The 16,013-nt window shown below is 42.3% G+C and overlaps 1 protein-coding gene across 1 annotated transcript in view; it reads left to right on the top strand.

Moving 5' to 3' along the window:
• The window catches only part of FAXC (failed axon connections homolog, metaxin like GST domain containing), a 51,689-nt gene that overhangs the window by 1,350 nt on the left and 34,326 nt on the right, over positions 1-16,013 (top strand). The window contains exons 2-3 of the mRNA XM_081140054.1: positions 4,749-4,884; positions 12,045-12,241. Of these exons, the coding sequence (XP_080996180.1) occupies positions 4,749-4,884; positions 12,045-12,241 (333 nt within the window). The remainder of the gene's footprint in view (positions 1-4,748; positions 4,885-12,044; positions 12,242-16,013) is intronic.

Here is a 16,013-nt window from a genome sequence, read left to right as displayed (position 1 = left end):
CCAGCCGGACAGGAGATCTTTGTTTGAGTAGGGTAATACCATGGACTGCTGACATGGTCATCTGGCTAATTGCTACATTAATTTACCGTTAAAATTTCTGTGCTTTTGAACCCTCTGTCGCTTGGAGAAGACTAGAAGCGAGCAGCAGTTTTCAATAGCTTAGAATGTCCCTGTTGGCCAATATTTTTTAAATAGTGAGAAGTGAGCCCACACTGCCTTTTTCCAGTGGGGGAGTCCTACACAATAGGTTGTAAACAAAGACAGTGGCAGTGACCTTTAAAAGGCCTGCAGGCATTCCAGGAGGACACCGTGGCAGGCTAACTTAGGTACTGTGAATATTTCTAGTCTCTGAGAGGGTGGGAAAACATTTAGGTCTGGGGAAATGTATTTTCATATTATTTAGTCATAATTGAGAAGTTTTATCTTCATCTTATACATTAAATGCTCTCACTTAGCACAGTGCCTTTTGAATCTAGTTGAGCCAAATAAAAAAATTTAAAGTGAAACGATCTCTCTAGATTGTTTTAGGTTTTTGCTACTTTTAGAACTCTTTCAAGTTAGGTTTCAAGCTATATGAAAAACTAAAACATTTGTGCAGTAATTTAAACGGTAACCCCATTGTTTCTCAATTACATTCCAGCCCAAAGCCTTTTCAGGATCCTAAACCATGTGGCTTTTCAGCAGTTGTCCACTTTGTGAAGGGAGTGAAGGCACGGCTTCACAGGATTGAGCCCAACCTTGCTTAAATGACCTTGCAGAAATAGTGAGGAGCTCAGAGCTCACCCTGGGAGCAGGCCACGCCCTGGTAGGTGTGGTCGCTGGACAAAGAAGAGGCCTCTGGACAGAGATGTGTCCTTCCCCTCCTTACCGACTGCTTGGATACTTGTTTAGTTGAGGCATGTTTAGTCCTTGGTTTATTAGCTTTTGACAAATGCTTATTAAATTGATTCAGAAATCCTGTTATGATGGGAGTAATAAAAGTGGCTGCCCCTTAGTAGGGGCTTGTGTGATTGCATTCATCCCTCACAACTGTTTTGGATGCTGGATCCCCGTTTTATAGGTAAGGAAACTGTGGATGGTTAAGCAACTTGCCCAAGATCACACAGTAAGAGGAGTAGGATCCAGATTCAAGTCTGGGAAAGTGTGTCCGCTGAGCCTGAACTTTTTTTTTACCACTGTCTCCTAGAGAGTACCAATTCTGAAATAGGCTTTGATGAGGGGAGAGGAAGAGAAATGCAGAGAATTAGGGCATTGCTCCAGGAAGACAGGCCTGTAGTAAGGACCTGGGTTTTTGACAGCCTCTAGGGGCATGGAGGGACAGTGGAAAAAACTGAGGTTGGGGACTGAGGTTCAGAGGTTACTTAAGGTGAAATTGTCGCTTGTCTGTGTAGTTTAGGGAAAACTCTAAACATCGCGAAATATTCAAAATGGACAATACATCTTGAGAAGGCTACACTGTCTGAGTTCACTGGCAGTCATATAGTCTTTACCACCCTGCTTGGATTTGCTGCTGCATAGACTTAACCTTAATGTATGGCTGTGTCTCCAGAGTGGAAAGTAAGGGTGACGGGTGAGAATTATTTATGAAGTTTCGTTAATGAGTATAACCAAAGTAGGTATTTTGAATTTTATTCATGTTTTCCCCACCACAATATTTTTAAACAAATGTAGTTCCAACCCTGTGTTTTTTTGTTGTTTTTTAAAAAAATATGTCTTTATTGATTTCAGAGAGAGGAAGGAAGAGGGAGAGAGAGAGACAGAACTATCAGTGACGACAGTCATTTATCGGCTGCCTCCTGCACGCCCCCCACAGGGGATGGAGCCTGAAACCCTCGGCATGTGCCCTGACCGGGAATGAACCTTGATCTCCTGGATCCTAGGTTGATGCTCAGCCGCTGAGCGTCGCCGGCTGGGCCCTGTGTTTTTTTGTGTGTGTGTTTTTTTTTGTCTTTGAGTGGAGGTAGCCTAGCAGCTACCTTAAGTCCAGTTCAGCATTTGGAAATGTTTGTAAGTTGAATGACTAAATAATGACTTTGTTACTGGTAGCTCATTTGCACTTAAGGCACATGGGCTCAGCCTGCCCTAGAAAACTTAGGGAATCAGAGCAGCCATGGGTCATCTGATCTCCACAGACAGCTCATCAGCCGTACACAGAGGCATGGTCACCAGAGATACCTTTCACCATGGGAGTAGGGCCAGTCTTGCTGCTCTACAGGTGTTCTCTAATACAACCCTCATTATAAAGACACTTTATAAAATATAGCTGTCCAGGAAACAGGTCACCTGCCTTTCTGATCCTAAGTTAGAGAGAGGTTCCTGATGTGTAGAGGGAGGGTTCTGGGGCCAGATCAGGTTCAAATTCACTCTGCTTTTACTCAATCATGTGATCTTGGATTGGAGAGAAGCTTCTTGGCTACTGGGTTTTCTTATCTGTAAATAGGGTTGATAATAGCAGCCTTCCTCGTAGAGTTGATGAATGAGCTAACACATGTGAAATGCTTAGCACAGGGACATACAGTGAGCATACAATACAAGTTGGACATTAGTTATTACAGGCTTCCACCAGAAAGTTCCAGGCTTGAGTGGTCTGAGTCAAACTAGCTGTTTTAATAAAATTAACTGAGAAATTATCCATTTTGGTGTAGTCGAACTGCTTAAGAGCTTGGGAACTGGAGCTATTAACAACTTGATTTTAAATTGATAGTCCTTGGGCAAGTTATTAACCTCTCTCAGCTTCAGTTTCCCTGTCTACTATAAAATGCAAATATAGTAGGATATACTAAATTTAAACTATAACCATATCCACTCCATAGTGGACTGAAATCATTTAATCATTTAATAATATACAAAGTCATTGGTGTATATGCTTGTTGCATAGTTAGCATTCATTCTTATTATGACGTGGCCCGAGGTAACCATTAGAATTAGATTGTTCTGGCCAGTGGCATAGAGGTTTTTATATTTATCTCCTAACCTTTCAGTTCTTAAATTTTTGCCCAGCTAATTCACCACTCCATGAAAACACCACTCCATGACTTGAATTATTTGACTAGACAAAATCAGTTATCAAATCTACTAGTTTGTACTTTCTAGGAATCTAGTATAAATGGCTTAAGTTTAATATCTGACCTCCCAAACATTTCATCTAATTGAAAACCTTTGTTTCATAGTAAATATTGCCAGAAAGCAGCAAATATTTTTATTCTTTTGACCAATATTTTCTTTTTTTAAAAACTTATTTACTTTATTGCTGAAAGGACCAATATTTTCAAAGGGTGCCATTCTTACTTCTTTAAATGGAGTGGGCACTTCAGTGGTAAACTTCTCCAAAAGAGTTTGTTATATTGAATGGAGATGCTGCAGTAAGTGAGCATCCATGTGATGATGATACGAAGAGCTCGTCCTTGCTCGCTTAGAGAGAAGTACTTGAAGGATTCAGCAAGGAACAATGTGAGGGAACCAGAGCTCAGGGAAGGCCAAGGGGAAGAGTGGGAAGTGGCTGGGTAGAGTGAAAGATGGAAATTGCAGAAGATTCCTGTGGTGTATGAGTGGAGCTGTGGGGAATGATGAGGTTTTGTAGGGTTAGAGGATAAGACCATATCTCTTTGAATAAGACTGAAGCCCACCCCTCTTACATAGTGCTTGGTAGCTCACCAGATGTTTACAGATACTAGTTTATTTAATTCTCAGGATAACAGTCAATACAGAATAGGTACTGTCCTCACGTTCCCCGTAAGGAGAAGAGGTCGAGGGTAACATGGCCAGTAGGAAGCAAGACTTGGACTTGACCCCACGTGTCTAGACTTGGAATCCAGTATCCGTTTTACTTCATGGTGGCTATTGAAAAACCTCCCACCCAAAAAAGTAGCCAAAGGAAAAGATATGTGGCTGAGACAGAAGAAGGGGAAAAGGTAGGGGAACTAAGATACCTGCTGTGCGGTGAAAGTGGGGACCCTGTGAAGGTGGAGAGGATGAGAGAGCCCAGGAACCAGGTTCCTGGGCACCACAGGTGAAAGGCCAGGTGAGGGCACAGGTAGTTTGGAAGAGGGACCAGAGGACTCATCGTCTCAGCTTCTCTCAGATTCCCTGCAGACGAGGATCATGGCAGAGTAAATCTGCATTGTTATTCCAGGGTCCTGTGGAAGGAGAGACTGTTTCATGGTGCCATCTAGTGCTCAAGAGCATAGGCTCTGACTGCCTGGTTAGTCTAGGTTCTGCTTTCTGCCATTTACTAGTAGTGTGACTTTGGGCAAGTTAATCCCCTGTGCCTCAGTTTCCCCTTCTATAAAACCTGGGTCACAATAGCACTTATGTTATAAGATTATTGTGAAGGTTAAATGAGATAATCAATACCTGTGAAGCCCTCAAAACAATGCCACATGATAAGCCCAGAATATCATTTTTATCTCTCCAACTTGTCCCCTGGCAGGTAAACATAGCCTGTAAGGGAAAGGTGGACCTGTACCCAAAAGTACTCTTCCTGTTCACAGGCTACAGGGACCAGAAAGAGGTTGATATGTAGTTAGTTTTCTGAGCCCTTGAGGTCATGGTAATATCAGAGTTTATAAGTTTTTTTTCGTGTTTCACCAAACTTCCACTTTCCAAGTGCCCCTGGGTGAGGTAAGCCCCATGACAAACAGATCTGCTTGTTCATTGAGCAGCTACAGCGAGCAGGGATCTCTGAGGAGCTAGGGGAACTGAATGTATAACACGTGGATTGTTCTTTACTTCTGTTTTGGTTTTAACAGGAAACAGCAAGAAATTGACTCCAAAGATGCTATTATTTTGCATCAGTTTGCAAGACCTAACAATGGTGTCCCCAGTTTATCTCCTTTCTGTTTGAAAATGGAAACTTATTTAAGGATGGCTGACTTACCCTATCAGGTACTTGTGTGCAAACATGATTTATTCTCATGCCAGCAAAGTCGGTTAGAGGGCGGTACCTAATCTCACGTGGTGGGAAGGGCTGGCACTCGGTGCTGGAGGGGGCAGTGCCCAGTCCTTAGTAGGTACTTAGCAGGGGCTGTTGATTTTTACACCCAGTTTAATGTGGGATCAAATGGGTATGAACTTTTGTAGGTTCAGGGCCATGGTATTTTTTTGTGGCATAGAGTATAATTTGGTTCATAGCTTGGGTAGGCTTACCTGGCAGCTGTTATACAGGTGGGGGGGCCGTTGTCTGATGTGGTTTTATACTTTAGGTTTCTCTTTACTGACAGCATCATGTTTTGTCTCATGAATCCTGGGGGCAGAGCACCCAGCAAGCACCAGGGAACTATTTGCAGATTTTGTGAGAGTTTCTCCACAGTGTTCCCTGTTTTGTTTGGGTGGCTTTCCGGGAAACACTGGCTCATTTCAGCGTTGGAGAGTGAACACAGGAATGTATTTAAGGGTATGCTTTGTTCTCTGAGTATTGCTTGAGCTGCGTCTCACAGATTTGACAGGTTGTGTTTTCATTGTCGTTCAATTCTATGTATTTTTTAAGAATTCCCTTATGTTTTTCTTTTTCACCTAAGTTCTAGCATTTAAAAAATGCAACTTTTTTAAAGCTTTGATTTTTGTTGTAGTTTTTTTTATGGTCAGAGCAGGTAGTCTTTGTGATATTAATTCCATGGAATTTACTGACCCTTTAGCCTAGTGTGTGGCTTCATTTTACAAAAGTTAAAAATAATTGCTTTTTCTTTGTTTGGGTGTAGAGCTCTCTACCTACTTGCTCGAGCATATTTAGTGTATTGTTTAGACCTTCTATATCTCTGTTTATTTTTTTGTCAGCCTGTTCTAGTAGTTTCTGAAGGGAATGGATTAAAATATTCAAGTATATTTGTTTATTTATCTCTTTTTTTCTGTCATTCTGTCAGTTCTGTCATTTCTTGCTTTATGTAAGAGTATTGGGTTATTTTGTTAGGTCCATATAGTATGAAAGATCACATCACATCTTTTACTGTTTTGTTTTTTCTTCTAGTTTATAGCATCCATCTCTGTCCCTTATGATTTTTTAACCTTGAATTCTATATTATCAGTTACTGAGGATGATTCTTTAGCTTTTTTATTTCCTTTATTTTTGGCTCCTGTTTGCTTGGGATATCTTTTTCTATCCTCTCTTTCTTTCTTCCTTTTTTGGTGTGTGTTTATGTGCCTACTTGTCTTTTGTAGGCATTGTGTTACTTATAGCCAATCTGAAAGTCCTTAATTGGTGAGTTTAATTCTTTTATATTTGTACTTGTAATTATTGTTTCATTGGGACTTATTCCTAACATCTTATTGAATACTTTACTATTACTTTGTTTTTATCTTTTCTCATTTCCTGTTTACCATTGGATAGCTAAACTTTTTTTCTTGCTGTTTAAAACAAATTCTCATTTTGTTGTTATAGGGGTTGCTCTTAAGATCCTAATTTGTGTTTATCCCTATTTATTTCTTAAATGTATCCCATTCTGTATTTGCCCTCTATTGATACAAGTATGTTAGCAGGTTCACGTAAACCTTGGGTCTCTTTCCTCCCAGCCCTCATCCCATCTGTTGTGTAATATGTTACTTCTGGGATTTTGGAAATTCTCTCTCTCTCTCTCTCTCTCTCTCTCTGTCCTTTTTTAGACAACAAGCCCTACTAAGTTATTTGACTAACTTAATTTCCCATCTGTTATCCTACAGGATTGGTTTATCTTTCTATTTATTTATTTTTAATCCTCACCTGAGGTTATTTTCCCCCCATTGCTTTTCAGAGAGAGTGGAAGAGAGAAAGAGAGAGAGAAACATTGATGTGAGAGAGACACATCTATTGGTTGCCCCCCCCCTCGTGCCCCGACTGGGGCCGGGGATGGAGCCTGCAACTGAAATATGTGCCCTTGGCTGGAATCGAACCGGGGACCCTTCAGTCTGAGGGCTGACACTCTAACCACTGAGCCAAACTGGCCAGGGCTGGTTTCTCTTTTTATCAGAGTACTTCCTTGATGAGTATTTTCAGAGTGAGCCTTTAAGGGGCAAATCTGGCTCTGCACGCTTGAGAACACCTTTGTTATGCCCTCACCTTGGATAATTCTGGGTTCAAAGTTCTTTCCTTTCAGTGGTTTAAAAATTGTATTTTCTTTTTAATATTAAAAACTTAACAATATAACTCCATTGCCTTTTTGCATCCATGTTGCTATTGAAAAATCTGATGTGAATCTCATTTTTTCTCTGGAAGCTTTTAGAATTTGTGGACATTCTTAAATTTCACTATAATGTGCCTTGGTGTGGGTCTTTATGTATCTTGATCCTTTATAAACTCTTTTAATTGGAAGTCTTTAATCTTTTTAATTCTGGGGAATTATCAGTTTTCTTCAAGTATTTCCTTTTCTTTTTTATTTGTTTTCCCTTTCTTCCCTCCTGTTCCCCCTTTTCTGGATGCTGAAGGCTCTGCTTTATTTCCTGGGTCCCTGAAGTGTCCCTTCATCCTTTTCCTCTTCCTTCTGGGAGACGTCATCTCTCTGGGCTTCCACTGCTCTGTTCTCTTCTTGTGTCCATGGTGCCATTTCTCTCATCTTTGGCGCTCAACTTTTATGTTTTCTTCTTAATACTTTCCCTCGGTTTGTATTATTAATCTCTTCTGTTATCTCTTAGAAGGTATTTATTATGCTAATTAAAATGTTTTGGCCTGCCCCAATAATTCTGCCTCGTGCTGTCGATGTCCAGTCTGTTGCCCTCTCTCACAGTGGTTGTACTCCTTTGGGGTCTAGTTATTTTGGTTTGAGATCTCCTTTCACCAGGGATGTCAGCTTCCCTGCCTGGGAGTTTATACTGAGCAAGGGCTGAAGCTCAGGCCACAGGTTGTGCATCTCCAAACCAGCGCGGTTGCTCCGGTCTCCTGCCACTCCTCCAAATGGCTCCCACTGGTCAGGGGTTCATCTTTAAGCTCTTAAAAAGTAGCAGCATTGAGAGGAAGTGGTCTCCTTGGATGGAAACAGGGCAGCAGGGAGGTTGGAGGGGGAAAGCTTTTGGCTGCCCTGATAACGATATTCCCCCCTGCACCTCCTGACTCCCCATGGCCTTGTGCCTCCTGAGCCGTTTCTCTGCAGAGGGGTTGGGGTCGGCAGTGATCCTTCTCGGCAGCCCTGGAAGGAGATGAGTGTTATGGTCTCAGCTTGGTGAGTGCTGTTATTGAGCTCCCCTGGGAATATGGTGGAGTGGCACCGAATCTGGACTGGGGGGCGGGCTGGGAGGGTATGGGGTCTTTATGACTGGGAACTGAAATGCAAGAGTCAGTCTGGAGACAGAAGCAGGGAGATTATTCAGAACTTTCTAAGCCAGTGATGGAGGAGAGAATAGCAGTAAAAGCAGACAAGGCTTGAATTATCTGAATGCAGTGGCTCAGGCTTGAAAAGTCACTGTTCAGCTTGGGGTTGGCAGTCAGCCCTAAAGATGTGTGTCACTGAGGGGCGAGGGCTGGAGGGGGAGGCTGCTGTCCTGCCGCCTGTCTGCTCCATCGTCACTCTAGACAGATTGCCTCCTTTAGCCACCATAGCTTTGGGACCATTAGGGTCCACAACCTGAATCTTGGGCCTTGAGTTTCTGGCTGCTTTCAAGATGGTGTGTGCCCCACCCCCATGAAGCGACCCTGCTGTTTGCAGTGGCTGTGCCAGCAGCCGGCTGTCTGCTCTTTCCTTTCCTGCCTCTGGCCATCAAGCTTGAATTCCTGCTGCCCCGTGCTACCAGCAGCCTAACCGACCACCTTTGTTCATATTCTGCAGCAGCGGCTTTTTAGTTAGTGTAACTGAAGCAGCAGGGCACACGCCTACTGTGAAGCCTGGAGCTCTCACAGAGGCCTTTGGGAAGGGAAATGCTGAGCCCCTTCCAAAACTATTGTTTCTTGTTGAGTACTTTTTTTTTTTTTTTAAGTATAGGAGTGTTTTTTCTTCTGTGAGGTCTCTATGGGAAGCAAATGGAGCAGGTGTTTAGCACGGGGCAGATACCTAGGTGAAAGGAGAGTTGTTCTGTGGTTTAGAAGGGGCAGTGCCTGCCCTGGCGCCTCGAGGCCCAGGTGCCATCAGCAAGGGCTTGTGATGGAGGGAAGTGCTCATTTCTCAGACCACCAGTAGAGAGGTTTGTCAGATTCCCAGGGTGCTCCACCCTCAGCCCCTTCTTTGCCCTGTGCCTTTCAGAATAAGATTAATATGCCATGTTTCTAAGAGCACGACTTTATATTTGAAGTTTTTTTATATTTTAGCCTAAGTGAGATTGGAATAAATATTTGATGACCATTAATAGGCACTCACAAGGCTTTTTTTAAAAAAAGCCTGATGTATTGGCCATAGTTATTACCTTTTTAAAATCAAGATATAAATATCAGTAGGTCAATTTAAAATACTTTTCATTTTGTAATAATTACAGATCCATGGGAAGTTACAAAACATCCATAGTGAGATCCCACAGATATGGTTAATTTAAAAAAAAACAAAAATAGCTTTAGTATGTTTTCTGATTACATGTATTTGACATATGGTCCTTATAAGGACTTCAAACAATACAAAAGTGTAAGTGGAACATGAAAAGCACCTGACATCCTACTACTTCGAGATCACATCGCTGATATTTTTGACCACCCTCCCATTCACTCCTCTAGACGTACATGAAGACACCTGCCTCATTGGACATAACTGGCTGTATAAGAAGCATGTATTTCACACAATAATTCTTTTTAAGTAAGAGAAAGAAAAAGACTGGCTTTTTGGAACTCGCTGGTGTGGCTCTCATTTTTAACTTTTGATGTTCTATTTGCTGATCTTGCCTTTTTTTCTCCCATCTTGTAAAAGCTTTTCTAAGCTACAGACAGACAAGTTAAAAGAAAATAGAGTGAGCCCCCATACGCACTTCATCTGACTAGATTCACCAGCTGTGAGCATGTTGCTGTCTTTATTTCTTTTAATATATACCTTCTATAGACAATTTTTTGAATGAATGACTTAAAAGTAGGTGGCAGAAATCATGACACTTTATCCCTCACTATTTCAGTGTGTATCTCCAAAAAATAAGGACTGCATGTATGGTTGTGTGGGTCACTGCGCAGCAGGGCCTGGCGAAGGAGTGGGGGCCGGAGGACTTGCCAGGCTGTGAACCCGGACGTTGGCTGTATCTACAAGAGGAGGTTTTGTTTTCTTAATTGCACAAAAGCAATATGGCCAACAGCAGCCCCATTTACTCCCTTTTCCCCAGGCTGGGCCCAGAATGAGTTTCTTTAGAATAAGCAATGAGGTAAAGTATTGACACCAAGAGACGGAGACCAGAGTTTCCAATCCACTCCATAAAGACAGCAGTAAGCAACACTAAGCTAGTACCTGCTCTGCTTGTTAGCCTTCCAAATAGGTGGTATTTCATCGAAGGTCTGAGACACCAGGGGCCTTCCAGCGTAGTCTGAGCCCAGTCCTTATGAGCACAAATGCGCAACTGACCTTAAGAGTCGTGATATCCAGCCATGACCCTGCTATCTCACTGGAGCCAATTCAGTGGTCACACACAACCACACAAAACGCTCAAGGGTAATTCTTAGACACAGACTTGACTTAGACATTTTGTAACAGTCTATGTTTTCTATCCCTTGTGGTGAGATGTACTATTTGATTTTTGGGAGAGGCACACACAGATCTTGGTGTGATTTAGAAAAGAACAATTAGAGCAATAGTCATCTTTGTTAATTCCAATAATTTCTCACCAAAAAACCTCCAAACAGTAATGAAAAAAAACCTTCTTTGCAAATTTTGGTTTCCTGTCTAAAAGAAGATTTGACCAGGGGTCTCCTAGAAGAGGGCCCTCATGGAGTTTGCTGTCATCAAGCACCTGTACAGGAGGGGTCTTCTTGTGCAGGGCTGATGCCTACGGTCATTTAGGTTTGACTTTGTTTCTCTAGGATGTAATGAGGGTAAGCAGGTGCCCCTAAAGCAGAGGTGGGCAGGCGGTGGGTCTGTGGGCCAAAAAAAAAAGGATTTTTACATTTTTAAATAGTTGAAAAACATCAGAAGAAGAATAATATATTGTTTTGTAGTACATTCACATTTCAGGGTCTATAAAGCACTTTTTATTGCCACTCTCATTCATTTACGTGTTCTCTATGGCTGCTTTCAAGCTACGACTACAATGCTGAGTTGTTGCATCAGAGACCATATGGCTGCCTAAAATTTATTGTCCTGTCCTTTAGAGAAAAAGTTTGCTGGCCCCTACTCTAGAGAAACAGTTTAAAAATGGAGAGGACTGATATATTTAAAATTTACCTAATGTAACCTTTTTAAAGAAAAAACAGCGTTGTTGAGATATAATTGGCATACTATAAACTGCACATATTTAAAGTGTATAATTTGATAAATGTTGGCATATGTAAATATTTATGAAAACATCACCATAATCAAGGTATCCATTACCCACAAAATTTTTTTGCTCCTTTGTAATTCTGCTCTCCTATCTCTTCCTGTCCCCCATCTGCCTGAGCAAACGCTGATCAGCTTTTTGTCACCATAGATCAGTTTGAATTCTCTAGAGTTTTATATAAATGGAATCCTACAGTGAGTATTTTATTTTTGGTCTGGCTTCTTTCACTTAGCGACACTGTTTTGAGATTCACCTGTGTTACTGTATATATGAGTAGTTCATTCCTCTTTATTGTAAGGTTATCCCAGAATTTTCATATTCATTTACCTCTTGATGAGCTTTTGCTTTTCCCCCTGTTTTTGGCAATTGCAAATAAAGCTTCTCTGAACATTTGTGTTTAGATCTTTGCATGGATATATGCTTTCTTTTCTTTCGGGCCTCTCTCTCTTGCATGCGCTCTTTCTCAACAGTAAGCCAGGGCCCATGATAAAGTCCATTGGAATAAAGTAATAGCTTCATGTGAAGTAAATCTTGCTTTTCCGCCCCCAAGAGTAACCATTTATTCTCTTTAAGAGTTTATGTGCTGAGTGCATTCACTTGAGTAGTACAGTCACTGTCAAGTATATCGTTGGAATGCTTGTTTCTATTAATCATACAGTGAAATTTAAATAAAACATTGCTTTTCTCTTTTTAAACTTTACTCTGCTTAGAACTATTTTGGTGGAAAACTCTCTGCTCAAGGGAAAATGCCTTGGATTGAATATAATCATGAAAAGGTTTCTGGCACAGAATTCATAATTGACTTTCTGGAGGAGAAGCTTGGAGTGAACTTAAATAAAAACCTTGGGCCTCATGAAAGAGCCATCTCCAGGGCGGTGACCAAGATGGTGGAGGAGCACTTCTACTGGTGAGTCCCGGGCGCTGGGCGGTGCCCAGGGTCCGACCCTGTCCTTTGAGTAAGCCAAGTTCTGTGTCACTTTTCAGACACTCCCCAAACCTTCCCTTTTGAAAAGAAAACTTTTGAGAAGTTTTCTGCATTCTGACAGATGTAGGGGTCAAACTTATGACTGCTAAGTTTCTAGGTATCTAGAGCAGGGTCGACGTTCCCTGTAGAGGCACAGCTAGTACATATTTTAGGCTTTGTGCACCAAATGTCTACAGTTGACCCTTGAACAAGGTGGGAATTAGGGGCACCAACACCCCACACAGTTGAAAATCCGTGTGTAACTTTTGACTCCCTCAAAACTTAACCCCGATAACATGAACAGCCAATTAACACAGCTTTTGTATGTTATATGTATTATATATTGCATTCTTATAATAAAGTAAGCTAGAGAAAAAATGTATAAGAAAATCATAAGGGAGAGAAAATACATTTATAATACTGTACATATTTATTGAAAAAAAATCCATATATGCTCAGAGAGAAGGTTGGCGTGGGGGAGTGGGTGGGAAAGATTAATCAAAGAACTTATATGCATAAATGCATAACCCATGGACACAGACAATAGTGTGGGGAAGGCCTGGGGTGGAGGCAGGGTGGAAGGGATCAATCGGGGGAAAAAAGGGGACAGCTGTAATACTTTCAACAATAAAGATAAGTTAAAAAATATAATAAAAAATAAAGTCAATAAAAACATATTTTTTAAAAAAGGAAAAAAATCCATGTATAAGTGAACCCATGCAGTTCAAACCCATGCTGTTCAAGGGTCTACTGTATTCAACTCTGCCGGCTGTTGGAGTGGAAAAGCGGCCATAAATGATACGCAAATGAACAAGCATGACTGGGTTTCAGTGAAAGCACTGAAATTTAAATTTCATTTAATACAAAATATTACTTTTTGCCTTAACCATTTTAAAATGTAAACTTGTTAGCCTGTGGGCTCTAGTTGGTTGACCCCTTGATCTAGAACTCACTAAGGTGAGGGAGATACTGTGATAGACCGGGCTCTTCGCCGGTACAAACTGCTGAATTAAAATACCCGAGGAGGGAACAGAAAACTAAGTCAGGATAGGAGTCTTAGGTGAAATTACTTATGCAAGCTTTGTAGGACTGTTGTCAGTTTTCCTTAGAGGACAAGCGTCCCTATTGCAGAAGTAAAGCAGGCTCCCGCCTCCTGCGCGGTGTCGCCCGACTGCCTCTCTGCTCGCTTGTGTTCCCCGAGTCTGATGTGTCACCACACTGGTGATGAGTTGGCCCATTGCTGGCTGTGACACCGTGGGAGTTAAACAGACATGGTTCTTCTTGCTTTACAAACTCATTGTCATCTGGGTTTTGTTTTTTCCTTTTCTTTCATCCATTTTTTGGGAGTCAGAGCGCCTTTCTGTACCCCAGTAGATAAGAGAAGTTTTCTCTCTGACTTCTGCAAACTTTATCTTGTTCCAAAGATTTAATTAAGAGTTGTTAAACCCACTTTTTTGGCATTAATTGTTACTCCTGGGTCCGTATCTCACCCAGTAGCTTTTGCCTCCCGCACTGGGAGATGCATCAGTGCGGGGCTGACTGTGGAAGGCTGTTCCTCATCCCCTCCCCGGTTCATCCATTCCGCTCTTTCTCAGTGGAAACCTTGTTCTGTCTCTTGGATTTTAAGTGCCCCTCTAGTTTTCTTTTCCTGTCTCTACTTTCAGTTCTTGCCCAGTTTTTTCAGGGCTGACCTGAAGCACCACTTCAGAAGGGGGTGGGAGCAAGGAGGGAAGCAGGTGGGGTGCAGCTCTGTTTGGAGTGATCACACTCTGGGTTCCTTATAGTAGCACCTGTCGGGAACTGCTGGACTTCCCATTTCAAAGGGTGAGGGGTTTGCGCGAGGACCAAAGTGCATGACCGTGTGTGACATGCTTAGCCTCGGAGGAGCCTGTGAGATGGAGCCTGTCTCACCTGCTTGCCAGGCTCCTGTCCTGCTTTGCAGTGATTGAGGGAAGTGACGAACCAGCAGAGGGCCACCCTAACACCCCTCCCCCTGCCTTCCCTTGAGGTGGCCCCCAAAAGCCCATCTCGTTTGACTGATGGGCCTTCGGAGAGCTAGCGCTTGGTCAGCTGCCTGAAAAGAAGCTGAAAGCCTTGCATTGGTTGGTAGTTTTGTTACAACTCTTTGATTTCTGTAGCAGTTAATAAAATTTGTATTTCGGTTAGAAAGGCTTTGATCCAGAAAGAGTCCCAGATACCACCTAACACTGCTTCTTGCTCTGGGTCTGCGGATGTTGTATGTACTTCATGGTAGAGGTTCACCTCCTGCTCTTCCCTTCCCTCCTCTCTGCAAGGGCCCCTGGTAATACTTACTTGGGGAGGGAAGGGTGCTTGTGGGAGGGGTGGGAGGGAGAGACGAAAGGTGCTATCCTGGTAGGAAATTATATTAATTTTGCTGACCACAACCTCCAAGTGCTTGGGTCATACATAGACTCTTCTCTCTTTTTAATTAGAAAAATACTTTTTTTGGATTAGCTACTATTTCTTGTTTGTGTCTCCTCAAGAGTTAATTTGAGGAAGAAATGGTTAAGGTGGAAGGTCAAGTCTTGATTGAGATGCAAATATACAGCAAACTTAAAAAAAAATAAATCCTAATTCCTCCAATTCCCTAAATCCTTAGTAGCAGAAGGAAAAACAGACCTTCTTCTGTTTCATAAAGTTTCCAAACCTTTAGCCAACTTCCACTGAGCAGCCTTTCCCGAAAGGCCTAAATCCCAATGGAGAAAAGGCCCTGTCCCCTCTCATGATGAGAAAATGCATGACACAGAGAATCTGTAGATTCTCCAGCCTCAGGCTCCTCTCCTTCTCCCCCTTCTCTAGTCTCAGAGGTAAAACACCAAATGTGCACATGTGGAAACAGGGCCAGCATAGGGGGCCGACCACAGTATGCAGGAAAGTAGTAAGTATGAGCTTCCCACGACAGCCTGTTCAGTTCTGACAATCCATGAGCTCCCGGGTTGTGTCTGTACTTACAGCGGTGGAAGAGGTGGACTCAGTTGTTTGACTCAGCTGATTCAGTTATCTGGAGTTTTCAGATATGTTTATTTTGGTCTGAAACTTTAAAAATGCTCCACGTACGGTTTTCTGAAGAGCAAAGGCAATGAAAAGCTGTTATTCTTACACAACATCATGGAATTCTGAGGCTCTGTTTTAGGGCTGCTCAGATAAGCACACTAAGCTATAACGAGGTTTTTTTCTTGCACTTGAAAAGCCTTATAATTATGTCCCACTTGGTTTTTAAAGCTGTTACGGAAGATGAAGAAGACAGGTTTTTCCCCTCTTTGTTCCACTGAATGCTTAATTCAGATCCAATGCTGGGAAGTCTGGGAAACACAGGGTCAAATTACAGGAATGAAATTGATTTTGGGTAACAGACACCAGAGCTTCTTCTGTGTGACATACTGCCCCCTTGTGGACACCATGAGTGTCTTTTTAAAAAAAAATATGTTTTTATTGATTTCAGAGAGAGGAAGGGAGAGGGAGAGAGAGAGATAGAAACATCAATGATGAGAGTCATTGATCAGCTGCCTCCTGCACGCCCCTTACTGGGGATCGAGCCCGCAACCCCGGGCATGTGCCCTGACCTGAATTGAACCGTGACCTCCTGGTTCATAGGTCAACACTCAACCACTTAGCCACGCTGGCTGGGCACTAGTGAATGTCTTAAGAGTCTTCCAACCCCATAGGGAAGTGTGTAGGGCACTGTTGTTAAACT

Source organism: Miniopterus schreibersii (assembly GCF_964146895.1).
Source record: "Miniopterus schreibersii genome assembly, chromosome: 6".
Lineage (NCBI taxonomy): Eukaryota > Metazoa > Chordata > Mammalia > Chiroptera > Miniopteridae > Miniopterus > Miniopterus schreibersii.
This window is presented reverse-complemented; position numbering and strand designations above follow the sequence as displayed.